Source organism: Bison bison, unplaced genomic scaffold, assembly GCF_000754665.1.
Source record: "Bison bison bison isolate TAMUID 2011002044 unplaced genomic scaffold, Bison_UMD1.0 scf7180017858048, whole genome shotgun sequence".
In the NCBI taxonomy this organism is placed as follows: Eukaryota; Metazoa; Chordata; class Mammalia; order Artiodactyla; family Bovidae; genus Bison; species Bison bison.
In genome coordinates this window covers 4,657,784-4,674,486 of record NW_011488621.1, presented here as the reverse complement: position 1 = coordinate 4,674,486, position 16,703 = coordinate 4,657,784, and the positions used below count along the sequence as shown (strand labels likewise).

Genomic DNA, 16,703 nt, shown 5'->3' with positions numbered 1-16,703 from the left:
CAGGTGTACGAGACAGCAAAAGAGACACTGATGTATTGAACAGTCTTATGGACTCTGTGGGAGAGGGAGAGGGTGGGAAGATTTGGGAGAATGGCAATGAAACATGTAAAATATCATGTAGGAAACGAGTTGCCAGTCCAGGTTCGATGCATGACGCTGGATGCTTGGGGCTGGTGTACTGGGACGGCCCAGAGGGATGGTATGGGGAGGGAGGAGGGAGGAGGGTTCGGGATGGGGAACACATGTATAACTGTGGCGGATTCATTTTGATATTTGGCAAAACTAATACAATTATGTAAAGTTTAAAAATAAAATAAAAAAAAAAAAAAATTATACTTCCTGGGAAATTTCATCCACTTGCAGAGTTTCAAAGTCACTAGGTATGTTGATGCTACCAAACCTCTACCTCCATTTAATACCACTTTCTGGAGCTGTTAACCTGTCCAGCAATTGGCTCCTCACTTATCAGTTTTGCTAATTGCAAAGTTAGCCTACAACAAACGTGAATGCAGCATCATCTCCATTTCCCCTGAAGCCTGACCACACTCCTTCTCTCACTGAGTATCCCACGCACGTTTTCATCTCCCTAGTCAATGAGCCCACACCACGCCCTCTCGCTCAGCTCTCATCCAACCAGCAACCAAGTTCTACTGGTTCTCCTTCCTACAATTTTCTCATGCCCAGGGATCAGACCCACATCTCCTAGGTCTCCAGCAATGGCAGGTGGGTTCTTTACCACTCATGCCACCTGGGCAGCCCTGTTCTCAAGCCTATTTTCTCCTCTGGCTTTGGTTTCCTTGCCTTGAGTCATGCTCTCTTTGATCAATTCTACAGTGGCAGTGAGATGATCACTCTAGATCACTAACAATTCTATTGATTCATGATATCACACGACCTAAAGGAAAAAAAAATCTGCTCCCTTTCATGTACACAAAGCTCTACTCTCTCTGTCCACTCGCCTCCTGCAGCATGTCATACTCACTCTGTTTAGAAGTGCATCACCAAATTTCCTACTGTGATGCCTTGACTTTGCTGTTCCCAGAGCTTGGGACATATTTTTTCCTTTTTCTCAGGGGGACAAAGGTGTGCAGACAATTTCAACTCATTCCTCAGAATGTGGACCAAGTGTTCCCTCCTTTGTGTGGTTTTCTCTGTATCAAACAGCACCCAGGGCTCACCTATGTCATGACTCACATCACAAAACGCCACCGCTTTTCTTTTGTTTATTTCTCCTTCATCCTCTGAGCTACTTAAAAAGATAAGGACCATATCTTTGTCCTCCGTTTCTCAGCTCCTAACACAGTGTCTAACACATAATGGGTGAGCACTGAATGTGTGATAAGAGGTAGAGGGATAGAAAGACATTCATTCATATTCAGACCTAAAGGAGTTAATGCTAATGTTGGACTGATGGGGCTCCCAGATGGTCTTAGTGGTAGAGAATCTGCCTGTCATTGCAAGAGACTCAAGAAACGTGGGTTTGATCCCTGGGTTGAGAAGATCCCCTGCAGAAGGGCATGGCAGCCCACTCCAGTATTCTTGCCTGGGAAATCCCACAGACAGAGGAGCCTGGCGGGCTACAGTCCATGGGTTGCAAAGAGTCGGACATGACTGAGTGACTACTATTACTACTACTATTGAGTTTATATTTGTCGATTTTAGCTATAGGTAGGAAGAAACTGTGTATTATTAATTATTCAACCAAAGTATTATAACTTGGACACATGGAAGCAGCATCCTCTAACATTATTATCCAGGCTGTCCATGTTCAGAAGTTTTAAGCTGCTCTTGAACAGTGTTAAAAATCGGTTAGCTAACTTTCCAATTCCTGTCCCACCACCTCATTTTACTTATCAAATTTTACAGAAGTGTATTAGAAAATAAACGACAAACTTATTTAACAATTGTTTTCTCTGAAACAAAATGGCATCCTGAGCCACAGGTAGACACAGATATGTATATATAAGTTTATGTTGAATCAAGTACCAAGCTTGAGTAAGATGAGTCAGTTGCTTTAAAGCTTATATGGAACAAGCAGACATTTCAAGTGCTAAGAAGTTATGTTAAAGTGTAACCATATCCTTCAACTCTGGAAGAATTTTCTTAGCATATTCATACCTTTGCTTTCAGAGTTGTCTCTGATCCTATGACGGAATAAATGGAAGTGTGCTAAAACTTGCTGCTACTGCTGCTACTGCTAAGTCACTTCAGTTATGTCCGACTCTGTGTGACCCCATAGACGGCAGTCCACCAGGCTCCCCCGTCCCTGGGATTTTCCAGGCAAGAACACTGGAGTGGGTTGCCATTTCCTTCTCCAATGCATGAAAGTGAAAAGTGAAAGTGAAGTTGCTCAGTCATGTCCGACCCTCAGCGACCCCATGGACTGCAGCCTTCCAGGCTCCTCTATCCATGGGATTTTCCAGGCAGGAGTACTGGAGTGGGGTGCCATTGCCTTCTCCGAAAACTTGCTAGATTATATGAAAATGCCATCTGGGGTTTCTAAAACCTCTCTTCTTGGCACATTAAATATATTTGGCGTCGTTAGCCTTCTGAAGATCAGTATGCTAACTGAGGACAATTAAGCACTTATTTTTTAAAATGTGAAAAGTGAAAGTGCTAGTCACTTAGTCGTGTCTGACTCTTTGCAACCCCATGGACTGTAATCCACCAGGCTCCTCTGTCCATGGGATTCTCCAGGCAAGAACACTGGGGTGAGTTGCCATGCCCTCCTCCAGGGAATCTTACCGACCCAGGAATCAAACCCAGTTCTCCTGTGTTGTAGATGGATTCTTTACCATCTGAGCTATTAGGGAAGCCCATAAAATAACTACAGTGTAGATTAAATAGTTATTCAAGAGAAAAAAAAGATCCTTGAGCTAAGACTGCCATTCACTCACTCCTTCAAATATATCTGGAATACATCCTCTGATTTCCTAAGGTAAATAGGGAAAGTAATTGAATGCTGTCCCTGCTCTCAGGAGATTTATCAGGTAAGAAAGGAGACCACATATACAAACAGGAGACAAAAGGAAGTTAGCATGTGGACATTCATTCATTTGATTCAGTCAGCACTTTACTGCACACCTTCTAGAAGCCAGACCATGGCTAGGTGTTCACGTTGTCTTATTTAATCTTCACAATAAGTTTATGAGGTGGGTGTAATAGTTCTGTTTTATGGATGACAAAGATAGTACACAATGAAAGGGTGAATTTATTTTCTTCAAGTATTATTCTAAGTTAATTTCAGAGGTGAAACTTGATCCTAGTCCATTACTATTTATTTCTACTACGTCATAGTGAGCTTAATGGTTATATACCAATTAAATAACAGAAGTATGAGCAAAATCTGCAGAGCAAAGAGAAGAGAGTGGTTAATTTTCTTCAGATCAGTTTATAAATAGGAACTAAATCACCAAAGGAGTTGACTCTAAGGGCAGGCCTGATAGACGTGGTCACTAGAAGGGCTTCCTTGGTGGCTCAGAAGTAAAGAATCTGTCTGCAATTCAGGAGACCTGGGTTCGATCCCTGGGTTGGGAAGATGCCCTGGAGAAAGAAATGGCTATTCTTGCCTGGAGAATTCCACGGACAGAGGAGGCTGGTGGGCTATGGTCCGTGGGTCACAGAGTCAGGCATGACTGAGAGACTAACGCTTTCACCTCTTTCACAGAAGGTGCTGAGGGTTTCCATGGATCCTTGTGATTGGCAGGCTCAGCAAAGTGTTGTGAGTGCAAATCTCATCTAAATAACCCAGACGGTCATTCCCAGCTCTACTCCTGCTGTCAATGAAGGACATTTTAAATGAGATTTTTTTTTTTTTTTTGGTCCTTGAACCAAAATTCTGCTCTCTATGAAGCACCATTTTCAGAAGAAAGATATTGCACATAAATACTATGGAAAACTTGTAAACACTCACCATTCCCTCTATTGCGGCCTCCAGCACTCAATCTGGTATCTATTTTCCCTCAAGCCTTTCAGGAATTAATATTTCTGTGCTCTGCCTGGAATATCTGGTAACTGTAGGTATGTAATAAATGTTTGTTGAATGAATGAATAACTTGGAGGTGTAACATAAAGGTCACATGAATAGCTCAACTGCAGTGAGACTCTCAGGTTGGCTACTCGACTTGGATTGTCCTCTTGTTGCAGCTACTGCTAAGTCATGTCAGTCGTGTCCGACTCTGTGTGACCCCATAGACGGCAGCCCACCAGGCTTCCCCATCCCTGGGATTCTCCAGGCAAGAATACTGGAGTGGGTTGCCATTTCCTTCAATGCATGAAAGTGAAAAGTGAAAGTGAAGTCGCTCAGTCGTGTCCGACTTTCAGCAACCCCATGGACTGCAGCCCACCAGGTTCCTCCGTCCATGGGAGTTTCCAGGCAAGAGTACTGGAGTGGGTTGCCAGCGCCTTCTCCGGATCGTCCTCTTAGCGACATGTAATCAAAGTTTTAAAGTCTAAAACTACCTACTCTGAGTTAAAGAAACCATTAAACTTCATTTGAACAAACGAAGCAATTAGATCCTGCTCTATATTTGTGGCTTGTGATAATGAGTTTTAAATGGAGCCCATTGAGTGTATTTTTATTGGTTATTTTTCTTGGTTTTAACACTCCATTATGTGCAAAGATGTCTTCGAAAATTGAAAATAAAGTTTCTCCTTGCTGATTTTGTCATTTTCCATTTGTCAAACATTGATTTTTCTCCCCTTCTTGTGCATCTAATGGAGGTTGAAATTAGCGCTCACTTTCTTGCGTGGTGTTTCCTTCTTATTTGTGTGCCGTCATCACCGTTCATCAACCTGCCAAGTGCGCTTAGAGGAGTGCTGACTTAACTGGTGGTCTGAAGTCTGCACAAGGAATGGTTTGAATAGATTGTTGCAATAACTTTAGCTCTGGCCTTTAGAATTCTTCCTAGGAAAGATTTCTTTTTTTTAAATTAAATTTATTTATTTTAATTGGAGGTTAATTACTTTACAATACTGTATTGGTTTTGCCATACATCAACATGAATCCGCCACAGGTGTACATGTGCTCCCCATCCTGATCCCCGATCTCACCTCCCTCCCCATACCATCCCTCTGGGTCATCCCAGTGCACCAGCCCCAAGCATCCTGTATCCTGCATCGAACCTGGACTGGCGATTTGTTTGTTATATGATATTATACATGTTCCAATGCCATTCTCCCAAATCATCCCACCCTCTCCCTCTCCCACAGAGTCCAAAAGACTGTTCTATACATCTGGGTCTCTTTTGCTGTCTCACATACAGGGTTATCATTACCATCTTTCTAAATTCCATATATATGCGTTAGTATACTGTATTGGTGTTTTTCTTTCTGGCTTACTTCACTCTCTATAATAGGCTCCAGTTTCATCCACCTCATTAGAACTGATTCAAATGTATTCTTTTTAATGGCTGAGTAATACTCCATTGTGTATATGTACCACAGCTTTCTTATCCATTCGTCTGCTGATGGACATCTAGGTTGCTTCCATGTCCTGGCTATTACAAACAGTGCTGCGATGAACATTGGGGTACATGTGTCTCTTTCAATTCTGGTTTCCTCGGTGTGTATGCCCAGCAGTGGGATTGCTGGGTCATAAGGCAGTTCTATTTCCAGTTTTTTAAGGAATCTCCACACTGTTCTCCATAATGGCTGTACTAGTTTGCATTCCCACCAACAGTGTAAGAGGTTTCCCTTTTCTCCACACTCTCTCCAGCATTTATTGCTTGTAGACTTTTGGATCACAGCCATTCTGACTGGCGTGAAATGGTACCTCATTGTGGTTTTGATTAGAAGGCACTCCCTATCAAATGGTATTTTTAAAGGAAAAAAAAAGACAAAACAAAAGCAAAACTACTCCTTTCAGCTTTTTGATAACTTAAAATCATCTAAGGATTTAAAAGAAAATATTCAGGAAATCAAGGAACCTACCTTTTATCTTCAAAAACATGTACGAGCCTAGGGTGCCATGCACTCGGTTGCTGTGCTCACCCCAGGGTGGCCCTGGAGGGTCTGTTTCTGTGCAGCGCTCCCCAGAACTGTGACGAAGATATCACAGGGCACATGCGTTGGAAAGGAAGCATCCTTTTAGTGAGCTGGGGAGGGCCCTGGGGGGCAGGGGAGTGTAAGAGATTTGGGTGTGTACTTGTGAAAACTTATTCTTCTCTTTCTGTCTTAGATTGATTGGATTAACTGTGAAATTCCCTCAACAGTAAGAATAAATCCAGTTGAAGATGAGGGTGAGAATGCTCTTTCTCAGGTGGATCAAACAGGGCGCTTGATGCTGAGGAATGAGGTGTGATGAGTCTGGAAAGTGAAGTGCGGAAAGAAGACAGGCAGCAGACACAGTTGCAGGCACCCTACGGGCATCAATTCATCCAGTCTCCCCATCAATATTATGAAGGTACTACTGTTGCTATTTTTAAAATGAGGAAACTAGAGCACAGGGAGATGCATGGTCCCCAGCACACAGGGGAGAGCTCAGCGGTTGTTTTGTTATGGTCGTTACTAAACTGATGGTTCCAGTGGTTAAAGACCCACTCATGCAGTCCCTCAGACATTAAATTAACAACAAGCAAACATTAATTGTTTTTTTGTAGTTCAGTCTTTGATATTCCTTTGTCAGTTTCTGCTTCTCCCGAGCCCCTACTTACTATTATATCTCCTCCTCTCATAAACTGGAGCCTGGGCTGGATTAATAGCAGATCGAAGAGGTAGATGGTATCGCATATGAGGTCTGTAATAAGCCAGTAGTGTGTGTTGTGTGGTGTCTGGTACGGGAAGACCACTCGCAGGGGTATAAACCAGCAGTTCCAGTTAAAGGCGATGGTGACAAGTGAGAGCCACAGGAGATAGAATCGATCTGGGAAAAAAGCGACAGGAGCAACCCACATGGCAGGTACAGAACATTAAAATAATTCTGTTGCTTAGTTTGGTCAAGTTGGGGCACTCCCCTCTGGAGATAAGGGATTTGTGTACGAGGCTCTATTTACAGCAATCACGAGGTTCTGCCACTAGAGCCGAGGCGCCGGGCTTTAAGAGGGATGTTAGATGATCTTAGCAGCTTTCCTAACTTTGGAGGGCGTCCTTCCTGTTTCCTAGAGTAGTAGCCACTGTGTCTCTCTGCCGGAGTAACTGCATGATTAGCATCAGGGGAGGAGAACCCGAGGAAAAGTCGAAGGCCTCACTGTGTCTGGAACTGCAGCAGGACCCTCCAGCGGGTCCTTAAGGAAGCTGCAGGGTCAGGGCTTGTGAACCAGGGCCTACATCTTGCTCACCGGGGGGGAGGCTGGGGATGGGACTTGTCCAATTAAATGCACAATGTGAACCCATGGAAGAAGACATATTTTATAAGGATTTTTTTTTTTTTTTTTGGTGGGGAGAATGTTCAATGAACATATTGCTGAATGCTTCTTTTCAAAGATTATTAGGGACTGGACCCGCTTTGGACTGTTTAAAAACAGACAGGAATATTTTTATATCTTCTTTTCACTAGAAAGCGGCAAATGATCCACTGCAGACCTTAAGTTTAAATACTGGTTTCTAGACAGGCTCAGAATACTGGCTGGAGAACATGGAAGCTATCTGTGAGCTTGGGTTTCAGGGGTTCTTGGGAATAGCCAGCCCTCCCACTGAGAGAGTCCACTTCTTGACGGTACCTGTGTAGGAATCAATGCTTTTTGGAAGTCTGAGTCGCTTTAGGTACTCGGTCAGGGGTGCCTTCTGGGAATGCTCTTCTTTTAGCTTGGCACTACTTTCTTGGGTTGATGACACAGCTGTGGGCTTTGCTTTATAGGAGAAAAAAGATGAAAAGCTTTTTAAGAGGTTAAGTTAGCTTAGGGAGGAAAAAGTTTAGATTGGAATGAAAACATTTTGTAATCTTCCTTCACGCAGGCAGATGAGGCGTTTTATGACATTTACAATATTGTTGTGTGTGAAAATACCTAAGTAACGAAAACATTGAAATTTGGAAAGAAGTAGCAGATTTAAAGTTTAACTTAAATGACCTAAAGGTGTTGCAAATAGGATATTTTAAATACAAGCCTCATTCCCACATATTTTGGAGCATAAGTAGTTAGTACTTTGGATTGACATTGAACAGAAACTTTACAAATATACACCATTCCACGGGTTCTAGTTTTGGGCTTCTTTAGCTTTATTCATGTCCTTCCAGTATGGGTAAGTAAAGCTCAAAACATTCTTTTTGGTATATCTTTATAAAGCTATGATGACTATATTTTAGACCTTTCCCTTTAAAAAGAAACTATTATATAATAGTTCATCTCCCTGCCAGGGCATTGTCTCCCAGCTGGCTTGCTTAAAGTGCTGGAGTATTAGGAAACAGCAACCCTCTCCAGTGTTCTTGCCTGGAAATCCCACGGACAGAGGAGCCTGGTGGGCTAGAGTCCAGAGGGTCACAAAGAGCCAGGCAGGCTGAGTGACTAGGCACAGCACAACGCTTTAGCAGCTTGCCCCAGCAGCAGACCTCAGCCGACGAAGGGCAGGAGTTGGTGGACTGATCTCCCGGCTTCGTGTTCCTCCAGGATGATTCTTATGTGTCGTCCACACAGATGTTCAGCTGAATCAGGCCCCAGTGGCCCTGCCATTAGCACACCTTCATTGTCTTAACTCCCTTCCCCGTCTCTCTTGCTGTCTCACCTCCTGCACCACCCTCAATATAAAATATTCCTAGCTAAGTCATTGTCTTGGGGAAACTGCTTTTGGGGAAGCCCAAGTGAAACCATTTGCAAAATACTGATACATACCCACTCATCCCCTTCGTCCCAGAACTTTGAGGTAACACCACTCACCAGTTTGGGGACTGCTCTCAGGTGAGGACATATCACCTTGCACTAACTTCCTTTTGTAGAAATCTGTTCTTTGGCGCAGTCTTCTCACCAGGCTGTGCAGCTGGGCATCCGCGTACTCGTTAATAACAGGGGCTACAGGTGGTTTGCTTTTTGGATGAAATGGAAAAAAAAGGTGACAGAGTCAGATCTATAAGGAGATACATACGGGGAGGGATTAAGTTTCTTCCTCTTCCCCATAAACCTAAGGAGATACATACGGGGAGGGATTAAGTTTCTTCCTCTTCCCCATAAACCTAAGGAGATACATACGGGGAGGGATTAAGTTTCTTCCTCTTCCCCATAAACCTAAGGAGATACATACGGGGAGGGATTAAGTTTCTTCCTCTTCCCCATAAACCTAAGGAGATACATACGGGGAGGGATTAAGTTTCTTCCTCTTCCCCATAAACCTAAGGAGATACATACGGGGAGGGATTAAGTTTCTTCCTCTTCCCCATAAACCTAAGGAGATACATACGGGGAGGGATTAAGTTTCTTCCTCTTCCCCATAAACCTAAGGAGATACATACGGGGAGGGATTAAGTTTCTTCCTCTTCCCCATAAACCTAAGGAGATACATACGGGGAGGGATTAAGTTTCTTCCTCTTCCCCATAAACCCAAGGAGATACATACAGGGGAGGGATTAAGTTTCTTCCTCTTCCCCGTAAACCTAAGGAGATACTACAGGGGAGGCATTAAGTTTCTTCCTCTTCCCCAAAACCCAAGATAATGTACTAGCTTCTCCTTCTACAACTGAGTAGAACAACTCAAGAATAAAATTTAATGGATAGGGTGCTCTGTGCAATACAGATTTCCCACTGAAAAACTAGAATCCAAAAATAGCAAATGACTATTCTGTGATGCAGTCCAGAGGGTCGTAAAGAGTCAGACACGACTGAGTGACTGAACTGAACGGATTCTGTGATTCCGTCATTAGATGGTATCATGAGAAGAAAAAATGCTATAGTTGATATGGTTGCTGCTGCTGCGGCTAAGTCGCTTCAGTCGTGTCCGACTCTGTGCGACCCCATAGACGGCAGCCCACCAGGCTCCCCTGTCCCTAGGATTCTCCAGGCAAGAACACTGGAGTGAGTTGCCATTTCCTTCTCCAGTGCATGCAAGTGAAAAGTGAAAGTGAAGTCGTTCAGTTGTGTCCGACTCTTCGCGACCCCACGGACTGCAGCCTACCAGGCTCCTCTGCTCATGGGGTTTTCCAGGCAAGAGTAATGGAGTGGGTAGGCAGAGTTCTAAGATGTCTCCATGGCTTGCATGTCCTAGGTAATCCCAGGGACAATGAATATGGTGGAGTTTACTTCCATAATTGGTTGTGTTATGTGGCTCAGCTGACTTTAAGATAAGGAAATTATAGCGATGTGTCTGATGTAATCAAATGAGTCCTTTAAAAGCAGACAGTTTCTCCAACTGGTGACAGAACAGAAAGTCAGAGATTTGAAGCACACGGGGAATTTCTCCATTTTTGGCTTTGAAGGAGAAAGGAGTCCCCTGATAAGAATTGCATGAAGCCTCTGGGAGCTGAGAGTGATCCCTGGCTAGTAGATAAAAAGGAAGCAAGGACTTCAGTCCTACAACTGTAAGCAACTGCATCCTGCCAATAATTGAATAAGCTTAGAAGTGGATTCTTCTTTGGTGCCTCCAGATAAGAGCCCAGCCAGGCCTGGCTGGTACCTTAATTTCAACTGTGTTGTGCCTAAAGCAGAGAACCCAGGCAAGCCCACCTGACCTTCTGAGCTGTGGGAATGTGAGCTAGTAACTGGTTGCTGTTTTAAGTCTCCAGAATTGCCATAATGTGTTAAGCTATAGTAGAAAACTAATATATCTAGCATGCTTTAATAAACTTCCCTTCTAAGAAGACCTACAAAATAAAGCATACAGTAAGTCCCCTGCATAAAAACGAGTTCCACTCTTGTTTCTTTTTGTTCTTTCTCTGAGCCTCCAATTCCATCAGGCCTTCATTAGTAAGCTTCTTGTGTTGCACAGCAAGGAGTTCAGTGAAGTCGTACTCTTGCAGACCTCGCTCCAACTTCTCAGTGAAGGTCATTAAGTTGCTGAAGACCTCTTTGGACGCCTCATCCACCTTCTTAAATCCACGAAAGTTGTGAACAAACTGTAGACAAAGGTTCTCCCAAATACCATTCTTGGTGACAGCTGTAACCTCGTGCCAAGCATAATCAGTGTTTTCATGGTCTTGTAGACCAGAATACTGGAGTGGGTTGCCATGCCCTCCTCTAGGGAGTCTTCCCAACCTGGGGATCAAACCCAGGTCTCCTGCATTGCATGTGGATTCTTTACTGTCTGAGCCACCAGAGAAGCCCTGTAGTTTTATGGTCCTTCCAATGTTGTCACAAGGTTTTCCCGATTCATTCCTTGTCTTCACTGCCTGACAAAGTGTGATGTAAATAATATTTCTTGAAAGTCACTATAATTCCCTGGCCCATAGGTTGGATGAATGACCTAGGTACTACGTTGATCCTAGGATGACAGTTGTCCATGAACTGGGGGTTGGTGGTGGTGACCCAAGCATTGTCAAGCAGCAAAAGAATGTTGAATGGGATATCCTTCTCTGAGCAATATTTCTCCATGTCCAGGATAAAGTGGTGGAAAAAACCAGTTCTGGAAAATTGCCTGTGAGACTCAAGCTTTGGGGTTACAGTACTCTTCCACACAATAGGAAGAGAGTCCATGGCTATGTTTATAAAGGCTCTTGTATTAGGGAGTGTTTAACAGGATTCCTACGTGCTGTTTCTCACAAGTCCTTTGTTTCTTTTTAAGCGGAACAGCAGGCTGCTCCCAGGAACTGAGGTCATTGTGTGAGACAGGCCTGAATCTCCTTTAGTAAACATTCTCTTTACGACAAACTCAATTAATCAAGACCCTTTTCACAAATATAATAAATAAGGGGGATTGTCAGGGACATTTAACAGGAGGAGTCCTGCGTGCTGCTGTCTGTTTCTCAAGGATTCTCTGTTCCTTATCAGTTCCTATTCTAAGAACGAGTAAAGCTGCATGCAGTTCTCAGGACTGAGGTCATGGGATGAGACATGCAGTGACTCTTTTCAGCGTCAGTGACCTTGTATGTATTAGACTATCCACACTGTGGCTATTGATAAAATTTCATCCTGTGTAATAGCTGAGTAATCATCTTACTAAAGATATATAAGCCTGCATTTCTGCTAATAAGGCACCTTTGCGCCATCAGAGCTTGGGTCCCCGTGTCTTTCTTTCTTTCTTTCTGTCTTTCTCTCTCCTCGGCTAATTCTCTGGAAGGCAGAAACCCGTCTAGCTCACTCTCCTGCCCAGGCTTCTAAGACTCTCTTGAGAAGGTGCCCTGTGCCTTCTCCCCCACCTCGAGAGGGCGCCCGGTGCCTTCGTGAGAGACTCGAGTCTTATGTCAAGGACTTTATTGGTTCTCTGCGTAAACCAGGGTGTATCAGCCTCTTTCTCTCTTTCATTTTTGTTATGGTCACCTCTGGACCGCCAGGTCCTGGTTCATTAAAGGGCACCAACACTCTTGAATTCTTAGAATGATTAAGAGAGATTTCAGCTTCATATCACCAGAAGCATTGCCACCAAACAAGAGTTAGCCTGTCCTTTGCTGCTTCATAGCCCAACATCACTTTTCCTCCTTACTGATGCAACTTCGGTCTGGCACCCTCTTTAGTACAGTCCTGTCTCATTCACATTAACATCCCGATGGGACAAATATGTGCCTTCATAAATAATTTCTCAAAACATTTCAGGAAATTTCCAGCTACCGTATCTGCATTTGTTGCCTTGCCACTTACTTTAACATTGTAAAGGTTGGCTCTAGCCTTGAACTGATGAAATCATACACGGCTGGCATTAAAATGTGTGCCATCTGATTCTTCATCACGTTTCTTCTTCAAGTCTTCATAAAGGCTTTCAGCTCTCTCTTGAGGCAGCATTAAGCTGAGTGGGGCTCGACACTGATCCTGATCCTGCATCTACACGCCGAGAAGTTTCTCCACTTCCTCCATCACTCTTCCTTGCTTCTTTGATTTTATTGTTGACGCCATCAGCACAGCAGACTTCACATGTTCCATGAGTTCATCCTTCTTCTTTAGAACCATGTTGATGGGTGAACAATTCATGTTGTAAGAACAAGTGGTGTCTGCCATCTTTTCGCCTCACTCTACTCTCTCAGTTATTTTCTTTTTGTTTCCATTGTTCCCGCTCGGCACTTCTTAGCAGTACCAGCTATATCACCGCTGCTCTTACACTTGCTTCTGGACACCTTGGGCTTGAAATAAAGACACTGTACACTGTGCAGTACACAGTGCTGCACAACAAATCGCACAAAAGTACAACCGCCCCTGGAGGATGCATGCACGTGACAATGTACGTCAGACGTGTGAATAGCTTACACTACTGGGCATGTGAACACATGTATGCATCTTTGAAAGTGTGCGGCTTGAAGGCTTGTATGGAGTGGACTTACTTTATAAACTAGTATATTTTATAATGATCTGAGTTTCCTCATAGTTTATCCTCAAAGCTCTAACTCACTCTTGACCCTCCTGAGTCTAACACTGGGTCTACATAGACCCACATAAGTTCCAGCCATTCTCACCTTCTCACATCCATATCTGCCTTTTCTGTCTCCCTTCCAAATGGGAACCCATGGGGTTCACAGTGGAACTGGGTAACCTGTGCATTCTATTTAAAGAGGACTCTAACATGAGCCCCTCTCCACTAATATCCATTTTCCACCAGGTCCACAAATAAATCATATCTAACTGTTTACAAATTCCCTAGCCATTGATGTCTTTCTCCCCTTACAATTATCATAGTATAATTTGCACCTCTTTCAAATGTCTAAAGTCCTGCTTCAGCATCAAGATTCTTCAGGTGTGTCTGTGTCCCATTAAGACCTTTATAAACCATTCAAGGATGGAGCAGCAGTGGAAGAAAATCTGATATACGATATAGAAATAGGAGGGCATTCAGTCCACAAAACCAAGAAAAAAATTTTATTTTCTGATGAAAACTTGTTGCCATTTATATCATGTCATAAATTTCTGCTTAAAATCTTAGTATGCCTAGAAGCTTATTCATTCATCAAACAGTTATTGAGTTTCTACTTTTCGTACTGGAAATAGAAAGATATGTTGAACAGACACTAGCCCTTTGGATGTTCACAGTTTAATGGGGGAAGCAAGGATGTAAATAAGTAGCTAATTAGAAGTAATAAACATACATAGAGAATGCTATGCTCACACTGAACTTGGCCTGGGGATCAGAGTGGCCCCATAGGGAGAGCATCACAAGTCTGGAAGGGTTAGAATGTCTTTGACAGAAAAATGAAATGAGGCCCCTCCTGGCCTTGAGAACAACATGTTAAAAAATGTGAAATAAATATGATACATTGAACAAGTGTTTTGGCATGACTGGAAGGCAATGTGTACATGTAAGGGGCCAGGTGGTGGTGGGGTGGCAGGAGAGGTAGTAGTTAGGTCTGAAAAGGTGAGTGGGGTCAGGTTATGATGGTTCCTGTTTAATCTGCTTATGGGTTTAAACACTGACCTCTAGGTTAATGTGAACCAATGGAGAATATTACGCAAATGAGGTGTATGAGCTGATAGACGTTTTGGAAAGGTAGCAATAACGGGAGGATTGAAGAGGAGCAGTGTAAATGCATACAGGCAAGGAAGGAAGCTAATAGGTTAGGTTAGAATTGATGAAGGGAAAATGGACTAAAGAAGTATTGTAGTGGCAGAAATCAAAGAATTTGAACTTTCTGGATCTTTTGGATAAACCCAAATAAAGAATCAAGACTAATTTCTCAGTTTTTATTGCAAGAGGCTAAATTCACAAAGACTACTATTACAGGAGACTAGATTTATGAGAACATTAATAAAAATTTGAATTCAGAAAGAGATGCTTGTTTGTAGTGGGTATATGAAAAGATGAATTGTGTCTATAAGTATATGTGTGTGTGTTCAATTCATGGTGTTTGTAGGACTTTGTGTGATAGGACCTTGCTTGGGACACTCAGGAAGCATTCAGGAATATAATTCTTACAACAAGATCTTGATGATCTAGTGTATCTGGGATTTTTGAAGCTATGTTTGTTTTTGATAGTATCATAAACTGACAGTTTCAAGATCAGGAACTGTATGTCTTCTTTATATTTTGCAAGATCTAGGACAAGGTGTATTTTAAATACATGTTTGTTGAATAAATAAACCCACTACTTTCAACCTTTTTCTTTGACCTTATTTGATGTACTTCAATGCATTAAAAAAATCCATAAAAAGTAAGGTTGAGGCTTGGTGGATTACTGACTGTAAAGTCAGGTATTCAAACTGTCAAAATGTCTAATTCAAGCACTAAGACTTAAAGAGAATGCTTTTCTTTTCCTGAATTATCTATGTCTTATTTGATTGTATAATCGGCCCTTAATCGCACCAGTTTGTACTGTGCAAACATATCTCACAGTTACATGTTTAAAATTGTATTATAAAGCATGTCACTATTTCTAATCCATAGCTATATTTCACATACTCCGTATTTTTCTTTTTGTGTTAGCTGAACATCAATATGCTAATCTATTCCACCTTTTCTGTTTTTTTCCAGCTTTTTTCCACAGTAATCCTTGCCTATCTTCTTCTCCACCAATGTATATACAGAAGTTATAAATGTATTTCTTCTTAGATAATTTGGTGAATGAATGAAAAAATGGAGATGAAGAAACAATATTCCATAAAATAAACAAAAAGTTGTATGGAAGTATGAGGGAACCAATGAAATATGCTTTTATAACAAAGGTTCTTTTGAGTTATACTTGATAATTCTAGTTCATATTGTATATTTTTAAAAGAATTATTCCTCATAACTCCTTGGTGAAGAATTTAGGAAACAGTAAATATATTTTATAAATTTTGATAAACAAACATGAAAGTAAAGTTTTATTGATAGTCATCTCTGATTGACATGGTTAAGCATTTTAGATTTTGTGTGAGAATTGGACTATAAAGAAAGCTGAGTCACAAAGAATTGATGCTTTTGAACTGTGGTTTTGGAGAAGACTCTTGAGAGTCCCTTGGACTGTAAGGAGATCCAACCAGTCAATCCTAAAGGAAATTAGTCCTGGGTGTTCATTGGAAGGACTGAGGCTGAAGCTGAAACTCCAATCCATTGGCCACCTGATACGAAGAACTGATGCATTGGAAAATATCCTGATGGTGGGAAATATTGAAGGTAGGAGGAGAAGGGGATGACAGAGGATGAGATGGTTGGATGGCATCAGCGGCTTGATGGACAAGAGTTTGAGCAAGCTCCGGGAATTGGTGATGAACAGGGAAGCCTGGAGTGGTGCAGTCCATGGGGTTGAAAAGAGTCAGACATGACTGAGCAACTGCACTGAACTGAACTGAATATGTACTTATGGAGGAATAAAGAATTAGTTATTGTTAAAATACAATTTATTTCTCTTTTTGATAAGGGTTCAGAGGAAACTCATTTCTAAAATCAGTTGATAGCAAATAAGAGAATTATAACAGTATTCCTTACTTCCTAAATTCAATCAGATAGAGGCAAAAAAATTACATAATTAACAATTGTCCCTGTGTTTGGGATTGCAAAAATTTTTACACTCCAGGACAATGTATCATAGTAGTATTGGGATGGGTTAGAAACAGGCTTTTTTTTGGCAACTGAGAGAAAAGCCAATGTGAGAGGAAAGGTAGGAAAGAAAAACTCATCTGCAAGTGGCTTAGGAATACCAGTTTCACGAAAGAGTATGTATGTAAATTATAGATTTTGAACTTGATTATTTATAAACCATTGGTGTTTATAGGGCTCTAGGAAAGTTT

General features: G+C 42.1%; 1 protein-coding gene across 1 annotated transcript in view; it reads right to left on the bottom strand.

Moving 5' to 3' along the window:
- Positions 1-16,703, bottom strand: part of CNGB3 (cyclic nucleotide gated channel beta 3) — a 190,438-nt gene that overhangs the window by 84,098 nt on the left and 89,637 nt on the right. The window contains exons 4-6 of the mRNA XM_010862156.1: positions 8,811-8,956; positions 7,659-7,787; positions 6,654-6,862 (exon numbers count right to left, since the gene is read on the bottom strand). Of these exons, the coding sequence (XP_010860458.1) occupies positions 6,654-6,862; positions 7,659-7,787; positions 8,811-8,956 (484 nt within the window). The remainder of the gene's footprint in view (positions 1-6,653; positions 6,863-7,658; positions 7,788-8,810; positions 8,957-16,703) is intronic.